A 19540-nucleotide genomic window follows, 5' to 3' on the forward strand; every position below is an offset into this window, starting at 1 on the left:
AGAATGCCATGAGGTCAAAATGCTTTTGGCAATTTGGAATTTAGTCTATAGTGATGCCAATGTTGGGGGCTTTGCTGTGAGTTTAACAGCAGTAGGCTTAGAAAACTACAGTATTGGCTTTGAAATTTTAGCTCCTGAACAGAGAGTCTTTGTACAACTTGCTTTTATTGGTTTGGTGATTTTAAAATATGTTATTACAGTAATGTTTTAAAATAGAGTTATATGGGTAACAAATAATATAGCCTTGACTTACTTTTTTGTTTATTAGTTGCTGTTAGGGACAGTGTCTCTTTTTCCTGTTTGTGCTCAGTGGCAATACAACTTAGGTCATATTGACACTATACGTTTAAAGCACATAGCTCCCCCCCCCCCAAAAAAAACCCTGAGCTACAATTCCCAGCATTATTAACAACTTACATTTCCCATGATTCTGTGCAAAGGAACTATGTGCTTTAAGGGTGAACGGTATGGTATGGTATGGATATATGGTATGGAGGTGGCAATACACTCATGGCCATGTATCTGAAATACTGCAGACTGGCTGCTAGTCAGTCTGACTGGCACCTTGACCAATATGATAAATAAGCTTATATAACTGTTCAAGCTATTCATGCCACAGGGTATGTTTCATCTTGCCTTGCCCCTTTCAGCCCAGCTACCCAGCCACCCACACAACCCTCTTCATTTGTTGATTACCAGTACTTTATCTGTTAAGACGCCAGTTAAAATGTCTTGTATCTTCGTCTTCTCACTGCTTCCAATTTATGCATCCTAATGCTGAGTTGATTAGTTGGGGTGGAATAAGAAGAGAATAAGCTACTGGAAAAGGAGGAGAGTAATCTGTTGGTGTATGGTGTTGTTTGGATTGAGTCTCTCCCCATGTTACTAAACATAAACGTAAATGTAAACATAAACATGGAGAGGTCAGTCAAAGTTTGAAGTATGCTGTGATCAATATGACAAGCTGCTCTAATACTTAGGAAACTTTTGGGGTTCTGAACCAGTGTCTGGGGGTGATAGTAGGCTGGGAAGCTGAATCCACATGTGAGAGAGATGTTCTTCCTCAGGTGGGAGGGGATCTCTGGAATTGAGATCCAGCCTGTTTTGAATGGAATTTCATTCAGGTTTGTAGTTTAGGAGCTTTACATTTGAATGATGGGGTGGCTTTGTCCAGTTTAGATTAGCTGGGCTAATTCCTGAGGAAATCAGACCTGGCTATGGTAACACGTGGCTTTAGTTACAAGATTGGATTACAGTAATATGCTTTATTTCTTTATTCATTCATTTTTTATGCTGCATAACTGTATAAACGTATCTGGTGTAGAAAATGTGAAACTAACATAAAATAAAACAAATAAATAAATAAATACAGAAAACATACTACATTTATGTTTGCATAAATCCAGAGGAGTAATATATGGGCCAGCTTCAAGAGAAGGCTTGCTGGTGCCTAAAACCCATTACAGATGGTGCCAGCCTAATCTTAGTGAACAAAGAGTTCTATATGTGGAGCTACCTTTTGAAGTATCTTCAGAAGCTTCAAAAGTTCCTGTACAAATTAGGCTAATTTGCAATGAAAAACTTTCCGTTTCCATTGGAACATTTTCTGAAGCCTGGAGATTGATCTGATTTAGCATGTTTATTTTGCTGGTTTTTTTAAAAAAAATACTAAATGTTTATTTTGTGTCCCAGGAAACTTTTGACGTGCCATTAAATATTTCTACATTCTGTCTGTAATATTTACTCATACAAAAAATATTTAAGCATTTTCATAATACAATACAAGACACAAACTAAATGAAAAGAAAGAAATAGAGAAGAAAATGAAAAGTCCCCTCTCAAAGGTAGATCTTAACCCTTGTCTCACACAGGAGGAGATAGACCCTGCCAGCTCTCACCTAGGAACGTCCTTTTCTTCTCCAGTCTCTCACCTTGGAAGCTTCCTTTCTGTGCCTTTCATGCAGGGTACTTCAGCCAGCCATCATCTTCACGTTGACCCAGAGTAGAGGACACCCCCCAATAAAAATAGGAAAGAAAGGAAAAAAGAAGGAGAATAGGGAAGATAAAAAGAACGAAAGAGGAAAAGAAAGAGAAATAAAAAGGACCTAGGATTCTCCATCTGTCAGCTATATTATAAAAAGATTATTCAGTTTTTCCTCCAGGATGACACCCAATTTCCTCCTGCTAAGCGATATTTTCCCAATTTTCAGACCCAAATGTCTCAAATTCATTCATTTCCCCTTCCACACAAAAAGTAGAAAAGGGGTTCTCCAATTATTATTGATAAATGTCAACAATATTTTTTCTTCAGCAGAAGCAGCTGAGATACAGTCCAGGTATCGTGATATATCAGCATATCCACGGCATTTAGCTGCTGGTATATCACGATGTTGAAAACTAGGTATCACCCAGCCCTAGCATTTACATCTACCAGCTTTCTTCCTGCCTTCAGTGGCTTCGTTATAATGCAGTCAAGCACTAGTTATTGGTTTCTTCCCCACCCCACCACCCACCAATGAGGCATGATTGTGACTTGGATAAGTAACTAAGGGAACAATCCTAAGCATGGGAAGCCTAAGTCTGTGCCAACTTAAAATTGTCAATGCTTCTTATTTCACAGCAGGAACTCAAGTAACATTCACACACCTCCCTCAATTCCATGGTTACATTGTCTCTACAAGCAAAGCCAAATGGCTCTGTTACAGAGCAAGCAACTGTTCCTCAGGATTAGGATCTAGCATAATTCTACTCTGCCCATTGCCACTGCTGCAGAATGCCCACTTTTCAGAGCTTATGTTGATGTAAGTTCCCTGGTCTTGGCTCAGCCAGCTGAACCCTAGCTGAGCCAGGTTGGGGATTTGCATCTGCATACCCCATCTGAGCTGGAGACCTGCCACATCCTAACGTTTATCCCATCAGATCTGGGGTTAGGATTGCACCCTAAATTATATATATATATATATATATATATATATATATATATATATATATATATATACACACACTACTTGGCCCTGCCACGCGTTGTGGTGGCTCAGTTTGTTAAATGGAGCCTCAGAGTCCCCCTGTTTTTCATGTGTTATGTTTATATACAGTAGGTGCATCCCTGTGTCCTCCCCCCATCCACTGGTTCATCTCTGTGATTGGGCCCACCCTGTCCCAGCCTATGACCTATTTGCCCCCCATCCCCCACCCAGGCAGGCCCCTACGTCCACTTGGCCTAGTATGGAAAGTGGCCTAGTCTTCAAAGCCGAGGCGAGATACTGTGGAGAGGGCAGGTTTCATCCCTGTGTCTCCCCTCACCCTGTTCTGACCCATTACTTATCCCTGCCCCCTATTCGCCCCCCATTCCCCCCAGGCAGGCCTCTACTTCCACTTGGCCTAGTCTGAAAAGTGGCCTAGTCTGCTGCGGCCTATTCAGTCTGCTGGGCAATGTTGGGCCTGTTTTGAGTTGGTTGCTGTGGAATTTTGTGATTTCATCTGGTGGCGCGGCTTTGGAGGCAGCAGCATGCGATCTGTCGTTCTATTGGATGCTGCTGGAGTATTCAGACCTTCTGCTGGTGATGTCTAATTTGGGCGCCACTTTTTGTGTTTAATCATTATTTTAGGTGTGAAAGGTGAGGTTTTTTGGGGAAAAAAATTATGCCAGATCCCTCCCTGATGGGCAAGGTACACTTTGTCCTAATTTGATGCAATTTGGTTCAGCGGTTACAGAGCAAGGCTGTGCCTTCAGCAAGTGAATGCCTCCGTGGAACAGATTGCAGTCGCAAACCGAGGTACCACTGTATATAGATAGATAGATGTGGCTTAATGGGTTTTTTATGGTGGTTTTTTTTAGAGGTTTATTTATTAAGGTGTTATTTTGTTTAGTTTTGTAGGGTGTTTTTTGTTTGTGGGTCAGAAGTGGGTAGTGTTTAAGATGTGGGTGTGGTGTGTTTGTGTGTTGTGTGTATTTGTAGTGTGGGTAGTTGGTGTGGTGTGTGGGTTTTAGAGATTTTGGTATTGTTGTTGTGTATTTTGTATGTTTTTGTTTGTGGATTGGTTTTTTTAAATTGTTTTGTCCCTCCCCACCACCACCTCCCCCCTGGGCCTAGTGGGAGCCTAGCGGCCTGTCAGGGGCCTACATAAAACAAAGGCTGTGCTGCGGCCTGCGATCCGGGCGCTCCCCCCTCCCCCCGGGCCTAGTGGGAGCCTAGCGGCCTGGCAGGGGCCTAGGGGTCTGGTAATGGCCGCCTTGGTGGTTTCAGTTCCTTGGTTGATGATGTCATTATTTGGCGCCACGCTTCAGAGCTTTTGCTGGTGACAGCGTGCAATCTGCCTTTCTATTGGATGCTGCTGGAGTCTTCAGAGCTTTTGCTGGTGACGTCTAATTTGGGCGCCACTTTTTTTTCATTTATTCACTATTTTAGGTGTGAAAACTGTGCTTTTTTGAATTTTTTTAAATGCCAGATCCCTCACTGATGGGCATGGAATGTTGTGGCCAAATTTGTTCCATTACAGTTCAGCGGTTACGGAGAAAGGCTGTGACCTCTGCACACGCAATGCCTTCATTTCTATATATACCAGTATATATAGATATAAAATAATATATAAACACTTCCACCTTCCCTGATCAGAAAAGAAATGAGACACTATTCCAAAGTCCTTTTGTTTGCTGCAAGTGAAATAAAAACTGATCACCATTTTAGTTTCATTTGTGCTTTCACTTGCAGGCTGAGACTAAATAAGAATTTTAGCTTTGGTTTTTGTTTGACCTGCACAGTCAGTGAGGAATAAGTTGACTTTTGGTTTGGATTTATTTAAGAATTTATAAATACTGTCTCTCTAAGTATGTTCATGTACATTATATAATCATGCCTGAGGAATGGTTATAAAGTTATGGAATTGTCATGTTTAACATACCCAATTAAAGGTAAAGGGACCCCTGACCATTAGGTCCAGTCGCGGACGAGTCTGGGGTCGTGCGCTCATCTCGCTTTACTGGCTGAGGGAGCCGGCATACAGCTTCCGGGTCAAACCAGAGCAGCACACGGAAACGCCGTTTACCTTCCTGCCGGGGCAGTACCTATTTATCTACTTGCACTTCACGCTTTCAAACTGCAAGGTGGGCAGGAGCAGGGGCAGAACAACGGGAGCTCACCCCGTCACGGGGTTTCAAACTGCTGACCTTCTGATCAGCAAGCCCTAGGCTCTATGGTTTAGACCAGTGTTTCCCAACCTTGTGCCTCCAGCTGTTTTTGGACTACAACTCCCATCATCCCTAGCTAGCAAGACCAGTGGTCAGGAATGATGGGAATTGTAGTCTGAAAACAGCTGGAGGCACAAGGTTGGGAAACACTGGTTTAGACCACAGCGCCACCCGCATCTCAACATACCCTATTACGTATAGATAAGTGACTTAAATAGTAACTGTCCTCTGGGAGTTTTCTTCCCTTGGCCTCAGAAATGGAGGAGAGAATATTAACATGTCATTTCTTCCTCCTGCTCAGTCTTATCTCCCAGCATTGGAGCAAAGACCTAAGCTGCCTCCTTAGCATCCTGCCCACACTTGCCATATATAATGCTGCAACCAGTACAATCTCATGAGAGTTTCTTGGCTTCTCATGAGAGAAGATGGGTTTGCATCCCAGCTGCCATGGCAACATGACTGCATGATCCCAGATACCTAAGAAAGGGAGATATGAAACTGGGTGGTAGGTTTTTTTAAAATTAATCTTCCCATCCTTTCTTTTTGTTCTCCCTAGCTGTTGAGCTTGCAAAAAGCCACATCACTGAAGTTCCCATTATCAGAGCCCTCACTATGTGCTCATAGCACACTAGATATGGGAGCAGAGATTTGTAGCTCTATGTTGTGTGCCTTTGTATTGCATTTATGTTCTGTGGGTGGTTTTATAACCTTGTGGTGTGCTGTGATTGGCTGCAGGGTTACCAGTAGTTGAAATCCTACCTTTTGTAGATATGGTGGCAAAGAGGAAGGGTGGGAGGTAATTCAGGACTCTCCATTTACTCTAATGAGAATACTTAAACTTATGTCATCTCTTTTGCAGGTATAACATTGCACCTGTGTTGGGAGGGGACAGCAGGATTCCTGATTGAACTAGGATTCTAGCAATGGCCTGTTTATCCCTAATTATGATCCAAACTCTCCCCAGTTTCCCTCTTTTGCTGGCTGTCTTGATGATATAAAAATTATCTTACCAGTGGCTTCTCATTGGGGCAAGGGTATTACTAGATGGGTTTAGTATTTTTCCACTAACATAACATTGTAGTATGCCAGTGCGGGGTGGGCTTTTTGTTTTTGTTTTTTGAGTGATGCTGTTTTTACATATTGGATATAATTTATGGGCAGAATTGCTCTAATAGATTGTGATTTATTTGAGATGTTTGGGGAAGGGTCACCTTTAAATATGCTGACAGCACCACTGGATGAATTTATCGAAGAAAATGTATCCATATAAAAGATCAAAGAAGCAATTGAACCAATTGCTTCACAGAAACCTTCAAGGGAGGTAGATTTTTCAGGCTTATAGAAAGCAGTGTTCTACAAGGTTGTCAGAAATCTACTAGTGCCAATCTTCACATCTAAGAGCAGTGAAATACTTGCTTAAAAGTATTTGTCCTAAGATAAGTGTTGAGGTGGGTTTTATTTGATCAGTGTATATTTACTGCTATTAACCATGACAGCAGATGGGGAGACACCCTCAACATCTTTGCAATTTATTTCTTAGCATTTCTAATGTACTCATTGTCATATTTACACTCTGCTTTTCTGAAGCTCAAAGGAGATTACAATTAAAAACAGCATTGGCATGAACGACCGCAGATTTACCACCAAGTGTACCGTTGTTGTTGTAACATTTATTTATATCCAAGGAGGTTAAGGTGGTTTACACACTTCTCTCCCCTCTTAATTTCATCCTCACAACAACCCTGTCAGGGAAGCTAGGCTGAGAGATGGTGACTGGCCCAAAGTGAGCCTTTGTGGCTAGGTGGGGATTTGAACCTTGGTCTCCCAGGTTCTAGTCAAGCACTTTTACCACTATGCCACATTGTTAGTGAGCCACAGCCAGTACCTACTCTCAGTGTATTAAATATATTTTGTAAGAGGAGGAGAATAGGATGGAGGCTCTGTTAGAATCCTATGTGTGGCACATGCATGGACAGCCAGTTGTCTTAGCCATGTAGTAGGGAGTACTTTAACCATATGTCTGTTTCTGCATTTTTGTAAGCAGTAGATGATGTTATTCCTGCTACCATGTGGCCAGATTTTACAAATGACTCATTTCCTACATTATTTCAAGGAGTGCTTTCCAAGAGTTAGTCATCCTGTATCTACCACCACAAGAGGCAAGTTGTTCTGGTGATAGCTGCCGCCTCAGATAGATTAGGATCAAAGCAGTTTGATTAATAATGATGATTCTTGATGGCTTGGAATTCACAGTGAAAAAAATGTTCCTTGGGTGTCTAACTCTTCTGAAACCTGTAAAATGTCTTCCTTTTCTTTACTGCAAAGTGATTTGTAGTGTACCATTTGTACAATAACTTCATCACTCTGTACTTTTAGTGAAACAAAGAGGTTGGAGTTGGAAAGAAAAATGCTTGAATACACCACATGTGATACCCGCACGTAAGTCTGCTTAAGCAGATTTTGCATTGTTTTATTTTTTATTAATAATTTATTTTAATGGATCTGTGACTACATAGTATTGACACCATATCATGCCACTGCTGAGGAAGCTGCCAGTATACTGCCAGGCCCATTCAAGATTGTGCTTTTAGCATTTAAAACCGGCTTGGGACCAGGTTACCTGCCTTTCCCCATATATCCTGGCAACTGCACTCTTCAGATGGGGCTCTGCTGAGAGTACCACATGCACCAGACGTGCATTTAGTTTGTACCAGAAACCAGAGTTTTTGTGTTGTAGCTCTAGCCCTCTGTAATCTGTAATCTTCCAGAACAAGATGCCAGTTCTCAAGGATCTGGGCTAAGGGTGGAAGCAGAGAAGGGGAACGTTGCGTTGCCATGCTGAGCAGGCATGTTGCTGCCGCTCACCAGCAATGAAGCGCAGAAGGGGGACGACATCTTGTTCTGAAGGATGGCAGCTCCAGGAAGGGCTGGGGGGGGGAGAGGGAGCCCATTCCTTGCCCGAAACCCCGGGGAGCCACTGCCGGTCCGCGTCAGCAACAGTGCACTCAGTGGAGCTGCCAGGCTGACTCTCGAGGAGGTCCCTAAACGCAGCACACCTTGGGGGAGAAGGAGGCCCAAGGCACACCAATAATCTCCACTCCTCAGGGAGGGAGGCGCATGCAAAGCGAAAGGAAACTCAACCCGGATCAGGCTCGCCGCCATGGACTCCCTTCCCTGCACCCTCCCATCTCTATCTGCCGTGGGTTCCTAAGGACAAGTGATCCCCCCCCCCGCCTCGCCTGGATAATCACCATCGCCGCGGCACATCTCTCTCCAAGTCCCGATGGGGGTTTCTCCAAAGTGCCCTTTGGCGCATGGCAGCTGGCGTTTCTTCTCTCTCTCTCTCTCTCTCTCTCTCTCTCTCTCTCTCTCTCTCTCTCTCTCGTCTTCCCCGGTGCTGGGTCCCTCTGCTGCCGCCATCACAGCAGCATCGAAGGATGTGCTGCTGCAGCAACCTCCCCCTCCCCCGGTACTGGGTGTTGCCCACGCAGTCGCCGCTCCAGGCCCAGAACAACGCAAAACAGCTCAGCCCCAAAAGTGACTGCCACGCCATTCCCTCACAGGGCACAGGACGGTGTGGGCAGGATGCTGGCACCTCCGCTGCAGTAAGGGTTTTTATACTGGGTAGTAGATTGCAGCCTGGTCTATTGCTTTCATTTTATGAATCAGTGGCCTTGTTAGATAGTAAAATTCATGTCTAATTGCTGTTTTAGGGGTTGCTTTTCATCGTCTGCAACAGATTAATCTGTTTTCCATTACTTTCAATGGGAAAGCACGCCTTGGTTTAAGAACGCTTTGGTTTAAGTACGGGTTCCAGAACGGATTAAGTTCGTAAACCAAGGTACCACTGTACTTGTTTCCTGGAGCAGCAAAATTTGAATGGCAGAGAGATGAAGGACTACATGGGGCTATGGAAGGCGTACATGGATCTCTCAGTCCCTGTAATGGCAGCTTGCACTTCCCATGCACATGAGTATGTGGAAGGGAAGGGGAATGGAATGGAAAAGGTTGTACTGAGCCCTTTACTTTTAAAATAGGAACTTTAATTTCATAATTGTAGCTTTGGACATTTTGTTGAGGAAATTGATATGAGTGTTTAAAATGAAAAGGAGCAAAATGTAAACATCATATTGGAATTCTTCCCTCATGGATTTTTCTATGAATGATGGCTTTTGGCAGGGTTCCTGTGAGAATCCTAGGTAAATATTTCTCTTCCAAGAATAAGCTCATATACACGATATGGAACTGTTTCTCTTTTTGTTTCCCACTCCTTGTGTAGAACTAAAATGAAATACAGGAAGCTAAAAAAATACCTAGAAGAAATATGTGAGCGTCAGAAAAAGTCTTTGCTCCGGAACCAAGACTTGTTGAAGGAATTTGATTGCATTGAAACTCAAATTCAGAAGTTTGCTTCAAGATCTCAGTGCCTTCAGAGGCTGAAGGTATTATATACTGCACTTTAATAACGATTAATGGTTTTGATGAAAACAAATTGAGTGTACCCACACTTTGATATAAATCAGCCCTAAAACCTTTTCTGGAATAAATTGCTTGCTGCGTGAAAAATGCAGACCTGCTGTATAAGTAAAGCGGTGAAGCAAAGTGGCCTTATAGCTTTGGAAATGAGGGAGGGTTGCGGGCACAGAGAACCTGGAATACTCTCTCTATACTCTTGAGGCTCTAGGCTCATGTTCCTATTGGCTAAATATATGGTGTTTTGGTTCCTTGACCCATGTAACTGGATCCAAAAGAAAGAGGAAACACCTGCCAGCATTTTATTATGATATTGCCTTTTCTTGAGTAGTATGTGATTTTTATTTTTACTGGCTATTGAAGCATTCTAGAATAGTTGTGTTCTTTATTTTTCTTTGTGGATGTTGTATGAGAAGCTTGTTTGACAGATTCAACTGTGCTGTTTTAGAGTTAACCACATTACCTTTCCGTTTTGGTTTCTACTCCATCAGCACTCACCTTTTGTTGGGATTTATTTTGATGTCAGGGTTACCATTATTTTCTTGTTGCCATACAATCTGTACAATACTAGCTTTTTCCAAATATGCCATCTGGAACACAGAACTCTTGTGACATTTGAGTTGTGTATCCATGGTAGACTACAATGATAGTATAAAGAGCTCTGCAACAAATGTTACAAAAGGAATTATAAAATAATACAGTAATATTGCAATGTATCCAAAGGCATTGTCAGTTCATTTGTATTTTGAATTGGATGAAGTGTCATACGTAAAGGTTTTAAATTTTTAAACATGCCTTTTATCCAGTTCAGATTTCATATTGGTACCGTTTATCATCAGACAGATATAACAGTAAGTAGATTAAATGTTTCAACTACATTAAAACTTTAATCAGGCAAACTGTTAGGGTAAATAATGTTTTGAGAATGCTGTTCAGAATGCTTAATATATATGTTTAATATTTGTTTCACTGCCTACTGTATATTTATTACAATCTGAATGCAGTGGTAAACTATGTTTTACCTTTCCTCAATGAAATCAGTAGAGCATACTTATGTTTGGCTGGATCACAGCCTGAATCAATATACAGACTATTTAATCTTAATTTATGATGCCTTTTTATATATTAGGCAGAGTATGAAGGAGGATTTAAGAGAGAGCAGATTCCTGAGAGAAAAAATATTTCAAAAAGCAATAAGAGTGATGTTATGAAACACCAGGTAAGTAAAAATATTTTTAAAGATCTATCTAACCAGAACTAAACACTTTGGGCAAAGCAATCCAAACTGGGACTGGGGACAAGTGGGAAGGAGCAGAGCAATGGACCCATCACTGCCTCCCAAGCCCTGCCTCCTTGGGCGGCCAGAGCAAAAGTCAAGGGGAGCCATTTAAAAGAATTTTATTTTATTTTTACTTTTTTGCTGAATGCATTTTCTGTGCTTTGACTCCAGCAAGTCCAAAGCTACCAGTACCCAATCCTGTTTCACAGCTATTTGGGAAGCTACCAACTGGGTGATGCTGAGGCCTCTGTTGCAGCAGAGCCACCCAGCTGGTGGCACTCCTTTCCACAAACATTGGCAGAGAGGCAACTAGGCACCAACCAAATACTGCCCCCACGATCCATCAGTGGAGCTGGGTTGTGCTCTAAATTCATTTCGATGACGGAGTTAAAAAGGCATGTTTAAGTCTCCCACTGAAATCAATGGGACTGGGACGCAGCTCTGGCTGGATCATATCTGTAGTCTTTATTAATTGGGGAGCTTTTAGAGGCTTTTATTTTATTTAGGTGAAAAAAATATTTTGCAAACCTCTTGTGTAATTACTTCTGCCATGCAGTTTAAATCTTGCCATAGTGCTGGAAAAGAAACAAATGTTCATTGTGAAATTTAAAAATACTATGACACACACACACACCATGTATGCCAAATATTTAAATTTAAGCCCCCCAAAATTAGCATTTATAATTTTGTACATTTTGACTTTCCCCTTCCAAAATACGCCAAAGAAGAAGAAAACCAACAACAACAATCACAGACAAAGCCTGACGAGAAATACTCAAATATATTCTGCTATATATCTGCAGTAGTGCAGCCTTCTAATCCCTCCTCCTATCTCCATATAAATGATACAGTTCAAGACCAGAGCTGTTTTTCTTCCCTAAAAGCAGGAAAGCTCTTTTAGATGAAATGTCTAAAAACATCTTGTAATAACTTGGAGCATGCTGGCAAGAGTAGTCACTTGTGACTATGTGTGAAACCCCCTCAGCTAGTCGATATTGTAATAAGCCAAAATGGGTAGCATCACTCCATTATTCAGAAAAGCCAACAGCATGCTTGTCCCTTAGGCTACAGCATTCATTAAGGAAAGCTTACTGGGCTGAAAGCTGGAAACAGATGATAACAGGATATGATTTTCATATTTAATGCATTCCTTGGAAGAGTATGTGTGCTGCAGATTGATAGAAGAATCAACTGCTACTTTGCTAAAAGACTTTCTAGTTTGCCCTATAGCTACCGATGGAATCATTCAGCCAAGAAATTAACTTTTTCTCCTTTTACCTGCTTTATGTATCAGCTAAGCAGGCTGTCTTGCTGCCAGTAAATGTTATTATGCATTTAACTGTTTGGTATTTAAGACTCTTATCAGGAAAGAAACAGAGGCAACACTATTTTGTGTTTTTGTGTGTGTGTGTTTAATAGTATCAGGAAGGTTTTCATTTTTCTTTCTTCATTGCGTTAGCAGACGTTAATCTGAGTTTATAGATGTTTTTCCTTCACAGTAGATTAAAAACGTGGAAAAACCTTGAATTTAGGCCCTTCTTAAAATATGCATGGAGCAATGAGCCTCACCAGCCTTGACCTATATAAGTATGCCTTCTACAATGTTCAGATATTTAGGAAGCGATAGTGATAGAGTTCTGAAATGCTAATTTTCCTATGTTGTTTTTAAAATATTTGTCCTTGAAGTTTTTGATCTTAAATAAACCTACATTTCCTTGCAGCCCTATTTACACAAATATCTGTAAATCAGAACTACTAGAACCCTTATAATACCATGGTACTTTAGTACCCCATATCATAAATTATTGCAATCCTGGAAGTAAATTAAAAAATAAACAGGCAACTATAACAACAGTTTATAATTTGGGGCACTATAGTACTGCAGTCGTAAGGAGTTCATTTATTTTATTTTTAAAAATTCTGTCCCACCTATTTCTCCAAAGGGACTAAAGGCAGCTACTAAATAGTAATGAAAACAGAAAACAAACATAACCCCTAAGAAGGCCCAATATACACTCAGTTTAATGAGTTAAGAGTATCAAATCCATTTAACAAATTCCAGCAGCACAAAAATGACAAGGAACAACAGTGATGATTATATATAGAACAGGCTATTCTGGAGAATCCCCGATACCCAGGAACAACTTTTCTAAGGGTGCAAGAGGTTGCAAGTTAACTGGAAAATTCTTGCAAATAATGTAACTTTTTAAAATATGCGGGAAAGTAAAAACATTAGCATTTTCCCTATTAATTCCACAATCTCAAAGTAGCCAGAGCAACCCAGAGAACAACTGACAGTTCACATGGTGCATGTGCTGCGAGGGTGATGTCAACCCTCTACAGCTGACAGTCCTCTAGCCAGTGGGTTGGAAATCATACTATCTTTGCTTATCCTTTTGATGGACTGCTTACCTGAAGGGTTTCATATAAATTAAATTGTACATGGCCATCCTCCCAGTAGTAAACCTGAAAGCAGAACCTTGGTTTCAGAATGTTGCAGAAGGTCATGTATTACTTGAATGCCTTTGTGACTGAGAACCAGGGAACAGATAGATATCTGCCAGTAGTTATATGTATAGTGGTAGATGGTGGATATAATTCACTGGAAGTTCTGCATAAGTCCCATTGAAATGAATAGAACTGTATAGATTCTGTTTATTTCAGTTGAATTAACTAGTTGTGCCCATAAGTCCTTTGTCCTGACCTCAAAGCCTCTACAGTGGAACCTCTACTTACGAATTTAATGCGTTCCGAACACACATTCGTAAGTCGAAAAAATTTGTAAGTCGAATCCCATAGGAATGCATTGGGAGAAAAAAATCATAAGTCAAAGCAACCCTATCTAAAAATTCGTAAGTAGAAAAAATCCTATCTAAACCGCATCCAAGATGGCGGACGGAGCTCCATTCGTAAGTAGAAATATTCGTAAGTAGAGTTATTCGTAAGTAGAGGTTCCACTGAACTTCAGAATCTGACCCCAGATCCTTCCCACCCTTGTCATGTGCTGAAAGACAGAACAACTTTGATTCAAAATAATTCAGAGAGCCATGCCTGCAGTTGGTTCTAGTTTTCTCTGCCCATAACCACCACACTTACATACTTGACTTTGTCTATCTGGTTCTCTCTTGGAAATACCGGTAGTTAATGCTTGTTCTTGGTGGGCAGGTGATTGCCAGCTTACATGTGTGTGTTGTTGTTGTTTTGGGGGGGGAGAGAAACCTGCATATACAAATGCAAGTTTTCTGGTATTCTGTCACCTTCTCCCACTGTTCCTTCTTACTTTAGTATGACCAATAAACTATTTGGGACATAGTTGAAAATATGGTCAAAACTCTCTGTCAGCCAAATGGTAGAGCAGCTGCTTTGCAAAATACTTGGCAATGTGTAGAACTGTACACAGTACTTGCATTTAGAAAAAAGTGGGATACAATTCACTGGGATGTTTTCTTGTGCTCTCCAACTCATTTCACTGGGGTTTACATAAGAGACCATCCGGTTTGATTGTGCCTATAAGAGAGCCTTGCAGGTGTGCGCATATATTTTAAATGGATAACATCTTGTTCTTCTAAACCCAGTTTCAAACTGTGTTTTTCAGATGGTGCCAGAAGTAAGACAGACAGGAATTAACAGCAGGACAGCCATGTCAAGAGGACTGTATCATACAGCAACAATCTTTATGGGACGCCAAATGTCAGCTGTCTCAAGCGTTGAAGATTTCAGTGTGCCGCCGAAATCTTCTGAGCTCACAAAGAGCTTTTCAATTTCTGACCCACATTCACATAGACAACCATCACAGAGCAGTTATGTGACAGACAGCTGTGTAGTACGAACTAATAGTGATCTACAGCGCTCAAATAAGTCTGACAAAATAGATGGAAAGACATATCTGTTGATGGGCAAGGAAATGCCAGTCACATCCAGTGTATCATATGAGAAGGAAAGAACTCGCTGTTTAACAGTAGAAAGCAAGACAAATAATTGCAGTAGTAATTTTGTGGAAAGCAAAATGTCTCCTGGACTTAACTCCCTGTTACATGGAAGATTAAGTCCAGAGAACAGAACCACCGATTTAAAAAGTGACAGTTCCTGCAAATCGTTGGAAGAAATACTGACACATGAGTACTCTGTACAAAATGAACAAGGATCTAAACGGCCGATCTTATTGGTGTGTCGCCCTGAGCAGCTTGTTTCTGGAAATGAGCACTCGAGAGCAAGATTCCCAGGTATAGTGATGATGTGTGTAATGGAAATAGCTCTCCTCCTGTCTAGTTGGATTTTTACAATGGTATCCATCACTGCATTATCTGCAGATGCAAAGGAAGTGCATGTTTATATACTAACAATGGCAGTAACGCATTGAGGGCTATCTATAGGGACCCGGGTGGCGCTGGGGGTTAAACCACAGAGCCTAGGGCTTGCCGATCAGAAGGTCGGCGGTTTGAATCCCCGCGACGGGGTGAGCTCCCATTGCTCAGTCCCAGCTCCTGCCAACCTAGCAGTTTGAAAGCAAGTCAAAGTGCAAGTAGATAAATAGGTACCACTCCGGCGGGAAGGTAAATGGCGTTTCCGTGTGCTGCTCTGGTTCGCCAGAAGTAGCTTAGTCATGCTGGCCACATGACCTGGAAGCTGTACGCCGGCTCCCTCGGCCAATAAAGCGAGATGAGTGCTGCAGCCCTAGAGTCGTTCGCGACTGGACCTAATGGTCAGGGGTCCCTTAACCTATCGCTTGCATTAAGTTTTGTTTACTGCCTGAGCTACTATAGTGAGAGTCCATGCAAGAGACCTATGTCCTTGTTTTTCTCTGTCTGCTTATTCCATGATTTTTAAATTGGATTTTCATTGAACTTGTCAGTGGTATAACTGATTTCTCTCTCTCTGTAGGTTATAATAATAATATAATAATTTATTATTTATACCCCGCCCATCTGGCTGGGTTCCCCCAGCCACTCTGGGCGGCTTCCAACAAAACATTAAAATACAGAAGGTTCTTGATTGTAGTTTCTTCTTCATTAGTTTCTGTGGTAGAGATATCTAGCTTTGTTTTTATCTTTTACTTTTATCTTTTACTTTTGAACTTGGTGATGAAGATTTTGAATGGCCTTGACATTACAGTATATTTATGTATATTACTATATATTGCTTTCAACCTTTTCTTTTTTAAAAACACAGAATTTAACATTTTTAAAGAAGCCAGTTATGACCTTTGGGGATGTATTTTTAACTGTAATATATAGAACTATTATCAAATTTGAATTAATATTTTCCTTGTAATTTATTTTTATCTGTAATTATTTTTAATGTTAAGTTTCTGTTACAGTTCCTGAGGATAGTCTGATGCTGGACAAAAATGCACAGGAGAAAGAATGTGAAAGTTCAGGTGGAAGTAGTGACCTTACTGTTTCTTTCAGTGAAGAGGATGAAGAAGGGAAACCATTAAAACTACAGGATTTAGGCTGCAGCACACCATATAATGAGGAAGAACATCCATGTTCACAAGCATTATGTCATTATAGCTCAAGTGGTGGCACATCTGCTAGTCTCACAATAAGGTAAAACCAAGCCATTGATTTCTTTATTCCTTTCAGTTGAAATACCATTTGGAACATTTTTTCAAATGATTTTTTAGCGCAGGTGTGCACAACATCATTGGCAGGTTTTGCAACTTTGCCTTCTTTCTCACTGATGCTCAAGCTGTTTAACCTCCCCCTAAACCTTGTTCACTTCCAGCAATAAAACAGTGTGCTTGATGTCACAGGTTTACACAAGTGGCCCGCTGGAATGTTAACCAGGGCTATTGACTGTCTGCCTCCAAAGCGCCCTCTCCGATTGCATGGAGCCTGGACAGCCCCGTGGTTTTCCATGGATCTGAGGGCATTGAAACAATCGCTGAGACGGCTAGAGTGCTGGTGGCGGATAACTCATTCTGAAGCTGACCGGACACGGGTTAGAGCTCAGTGTTGAGCCTACCAAGTGGCAGTAGCGACGGCGAAGAAGACTTTCTTCACCGCCTCTATTGCATCTGCAGAAAACAGCAGCAGGAGACTCTTTCATGTGGTTTACAATTTAGCGGAACCACCTGCTCCATCGGGGCCCAGTACGGGCCACATGATCTCCTGCAATGATTTTGCAATGTTTTTTGCAGATAAAGTCGCTCAGATTCGGGAAGAGGTAGACTCCACCGTGGGAGCAGGGCCGGGGCGAGGGAGTGCTAGAGTCCTGTCTAGTCAAATTGCATGGGATCAATTCCAATCTGTTACCTCCGAGGATGTGGACAGGCTGCTTGGATGAGTGAAACCTACCACCTGTCTCCTTGATCCTTGCCCATCCTGGCTTATAAAAGCTAGCCGGGAAGGGCTGGGCGCTGGGCTTTGTGGGGTGATGAATGCTTCTCTCTGTGAGGGAGCCTTCCCAGACCCACTGAAAGAGGCGGTTATTAAACCGCTTCTTTAAAAAACCATCTTTAGATGCGGCCAATATGGCCAACTATCGCCCAGTCTCAAATTTTCCATTCTTGGGCAAGGTGATTGAGCCTCTCCCCCATGCTTTTTAACATCTATATGCAGCCGCTGGGAGAGATAATCAGAGGGTTTGGGCTGGGTGTTCATCAGTATGTGGATGATACCCAGCTCTACCTCTCTTTCAAATCAGAACCAGTGAAGGCAGTGAAGGTCCTGTGTGAGTGCCTGGAGGCGGTTAGAGGATGGATGGTGGCTAACAGATTGAGGTTGAATCCTCACAAGACAGAAGTACTGTTCGTGGGGGACAGGAGGCGGGCAGGTGTGGAGGATTCCCTGGTTCTGAATGGGGTAACTGTGCCCCTGAAGGACCAGGTGTGCAGCCTGGGAGTCATTTTGGGCTCACAGCTGTCCATGGAGGCGCAGGTCAATTCTGTGTCCAGGGCAGCTGTTTATCAGCTCCATCTGGTACGCAGGCTGAGACCCTACCTCTACATGCTCTAGTTATCTCTTGCTTGGACTACTGCAATGCGCTCTATGCGGGGCTTCCTTTGAAGGTGACCCGGAAACTACAACTAATCCAGAATGCGGCAGCTAGACTGGTGACTGGGAGCAGCCGCCGAGACCACATAACACCGGTCTTGAAAGACCTGCATTGGCTCCCAGTACGTTTCCGAGCATAATTCAAAGTGTTGGTGCTGACCTTTAAAGCCCTAAACGTCCTCTGTCCAGTATACCTGGACGAGCGTCTCCACCTCCATTGTTCTGCCCAGACACTGAGATCCAGCCCCGAGGGCCTTCTGGCGCTTCCCTCGTTGCGAGAAGCCAAATTACAGGGAACCAGGCAGAGGGCCTTCTCGGTAGTGGCACCCGCCTTGTGGAACGCCCTCCCACCAGATGTCAAAGAGAAAAACAACTACCAGACTTTTAGAGGACATCTGAAGGCAGCCCTGTTTAGGGAAGCTTTTAATGTTTAATAAATTATTGTATTTTAATATTTCTGTTGGCAGCTGCCCTGATTCTTTCCAGCAAACATGGTACTATTGAGAGAAAGTGAACTGTTGTTTCACTGCCCCTTGTGGCAAGTCATTCAAGGTTGCAGAGATGTGGCTGAAACCCTTTTCTGGGCAACAGATAGATTCTCTCCTTTCGGTTTGGGTCTCCAAGTAGCTGCAAGCTTTCTTGCTTATTCTTGATCACTCTGCATGCCTTCTCAGTCCTACCTAGTCCCCCTGCAAGTGTTACCACAACGTAACTGTCTGAACTCTGTCTTGTTTCTTCTTAAGCAACCAGAAATGCTCATTTTTTGACAAGTGCTAAAACTGAGGAATTTCCAATGGTATTTGTGACACATCATAGTGGTGACAGGTACCACAATTCTTTGCGAGCTACATGGCTGTCCCTGTTCTTCTGCCCCACCCCATTTATTTATTTATTTATTTTCATGTTGTATGTGATAAGCTGGACCATTAGCTGTGCACTTCTATGTGATCATAGAAAAAGCATTTCACCTCATTTTGTTCTCTATTAAATGTCTTTTTGTTACAGTTCAGATGAATATGCCTCTCCAGTTGGCCGTGGCGATTGACAATATCTCTCCCCTCCACGACTTCCCCGTGGGGCATTCTCAGTCTGCTTGCCCGCTCCCACTCTGCCCGCCCTACAGGCAGAGACTGTGTGTGTGGGGGGGGAGGCTGTGTGCGACCTGTTTTTTCTGCGCAGCATCTTCGCGTGGCTCCATTTGTGTGTGGGTGGCGCAACATTACACAGGAGGAATGCAAGGCGCAATGTTTCGCTGATGTTAAAGGCACAGAGGGGTATTACTTCAATCGCTGCACTCCTCCTGGGTAACGTTGCGCCACCCGCGCACAAATGGAGCCACGCGAAGACACCGCACGGCAAAAACGGACTGCTGTAGGGCAGGCAGAGTGGGAGGAGGCAAACAGAATACTGTACGGAGGCTCCGTGGGAAAGGCAAAAAGTGCTAAAAGTAATTGGAAAAAAGCTTCACCACTCTTCCCCCCCCCAAAAGCTCAATTCTGCCCCTCCCCAGCTCAGTAATTGCCGATGAGGGAACAGCTGATAGGCGGCCTGTTAGACGCGTGGGGCTGTTAGCCTCTGGGCAATCCCCCCCCCCAATTTCAA

General features: G+C 42.6%; 1 protein-coding gene across 4 annotated transcripts in view; it reads left to right on the forward strand.

Moving 5' to 3' along the window:
* KIZ (kizuna centrosomal protein) overlaps positions 1-19540 on the forward strand; it is a 64418-nt gene that overhangs the window by 6457 nt on the left and 38421 nt on the right. For 2 of the 4 annotated variants that reach the window (XM_035101284.2, XM_035101282.2), the window contains exons 2-7: positions 7565-7627; positions 9468-9630; positions 10468-10512; positions 10791-10880; positions 14536-15163; positions 16246-16489. In XM_035101284.2, coding sequence (XP_034957175.1) covers positions 7565-7627; positions 9468-9630; positions 10468-10512; positions 10791-10880; positions 14536-15163; positions 16246-16489 — 1233 coding nt within the window. The remainder of the gene's footprint in view (positions 1-7564; positions 7628-9467; positions 9631-10467; positions 10513-10790; positions 10881-14535; positions 15164-16245; positions 16490-19540) is intronic. The other 2 variants (XM_035101283.2, XM_035101285.2) reach the window with 2 other exon arrangements.

Source organism: Zootoca vivipara, chromosome 8, assembly GCF_963506605.1.
Source record: "Zootoca vivipara chromosome 8, rZooViv1.1, whole genome shotgun sequence".
In the NCBI taxonomy this organism is placed as follows: domain Eukaryota; kingdom Metazoa; phylum Chordata; class Lepidosauria; order Squamata; family Lacertidae; genus Zootoca; species Zootoca vivipara.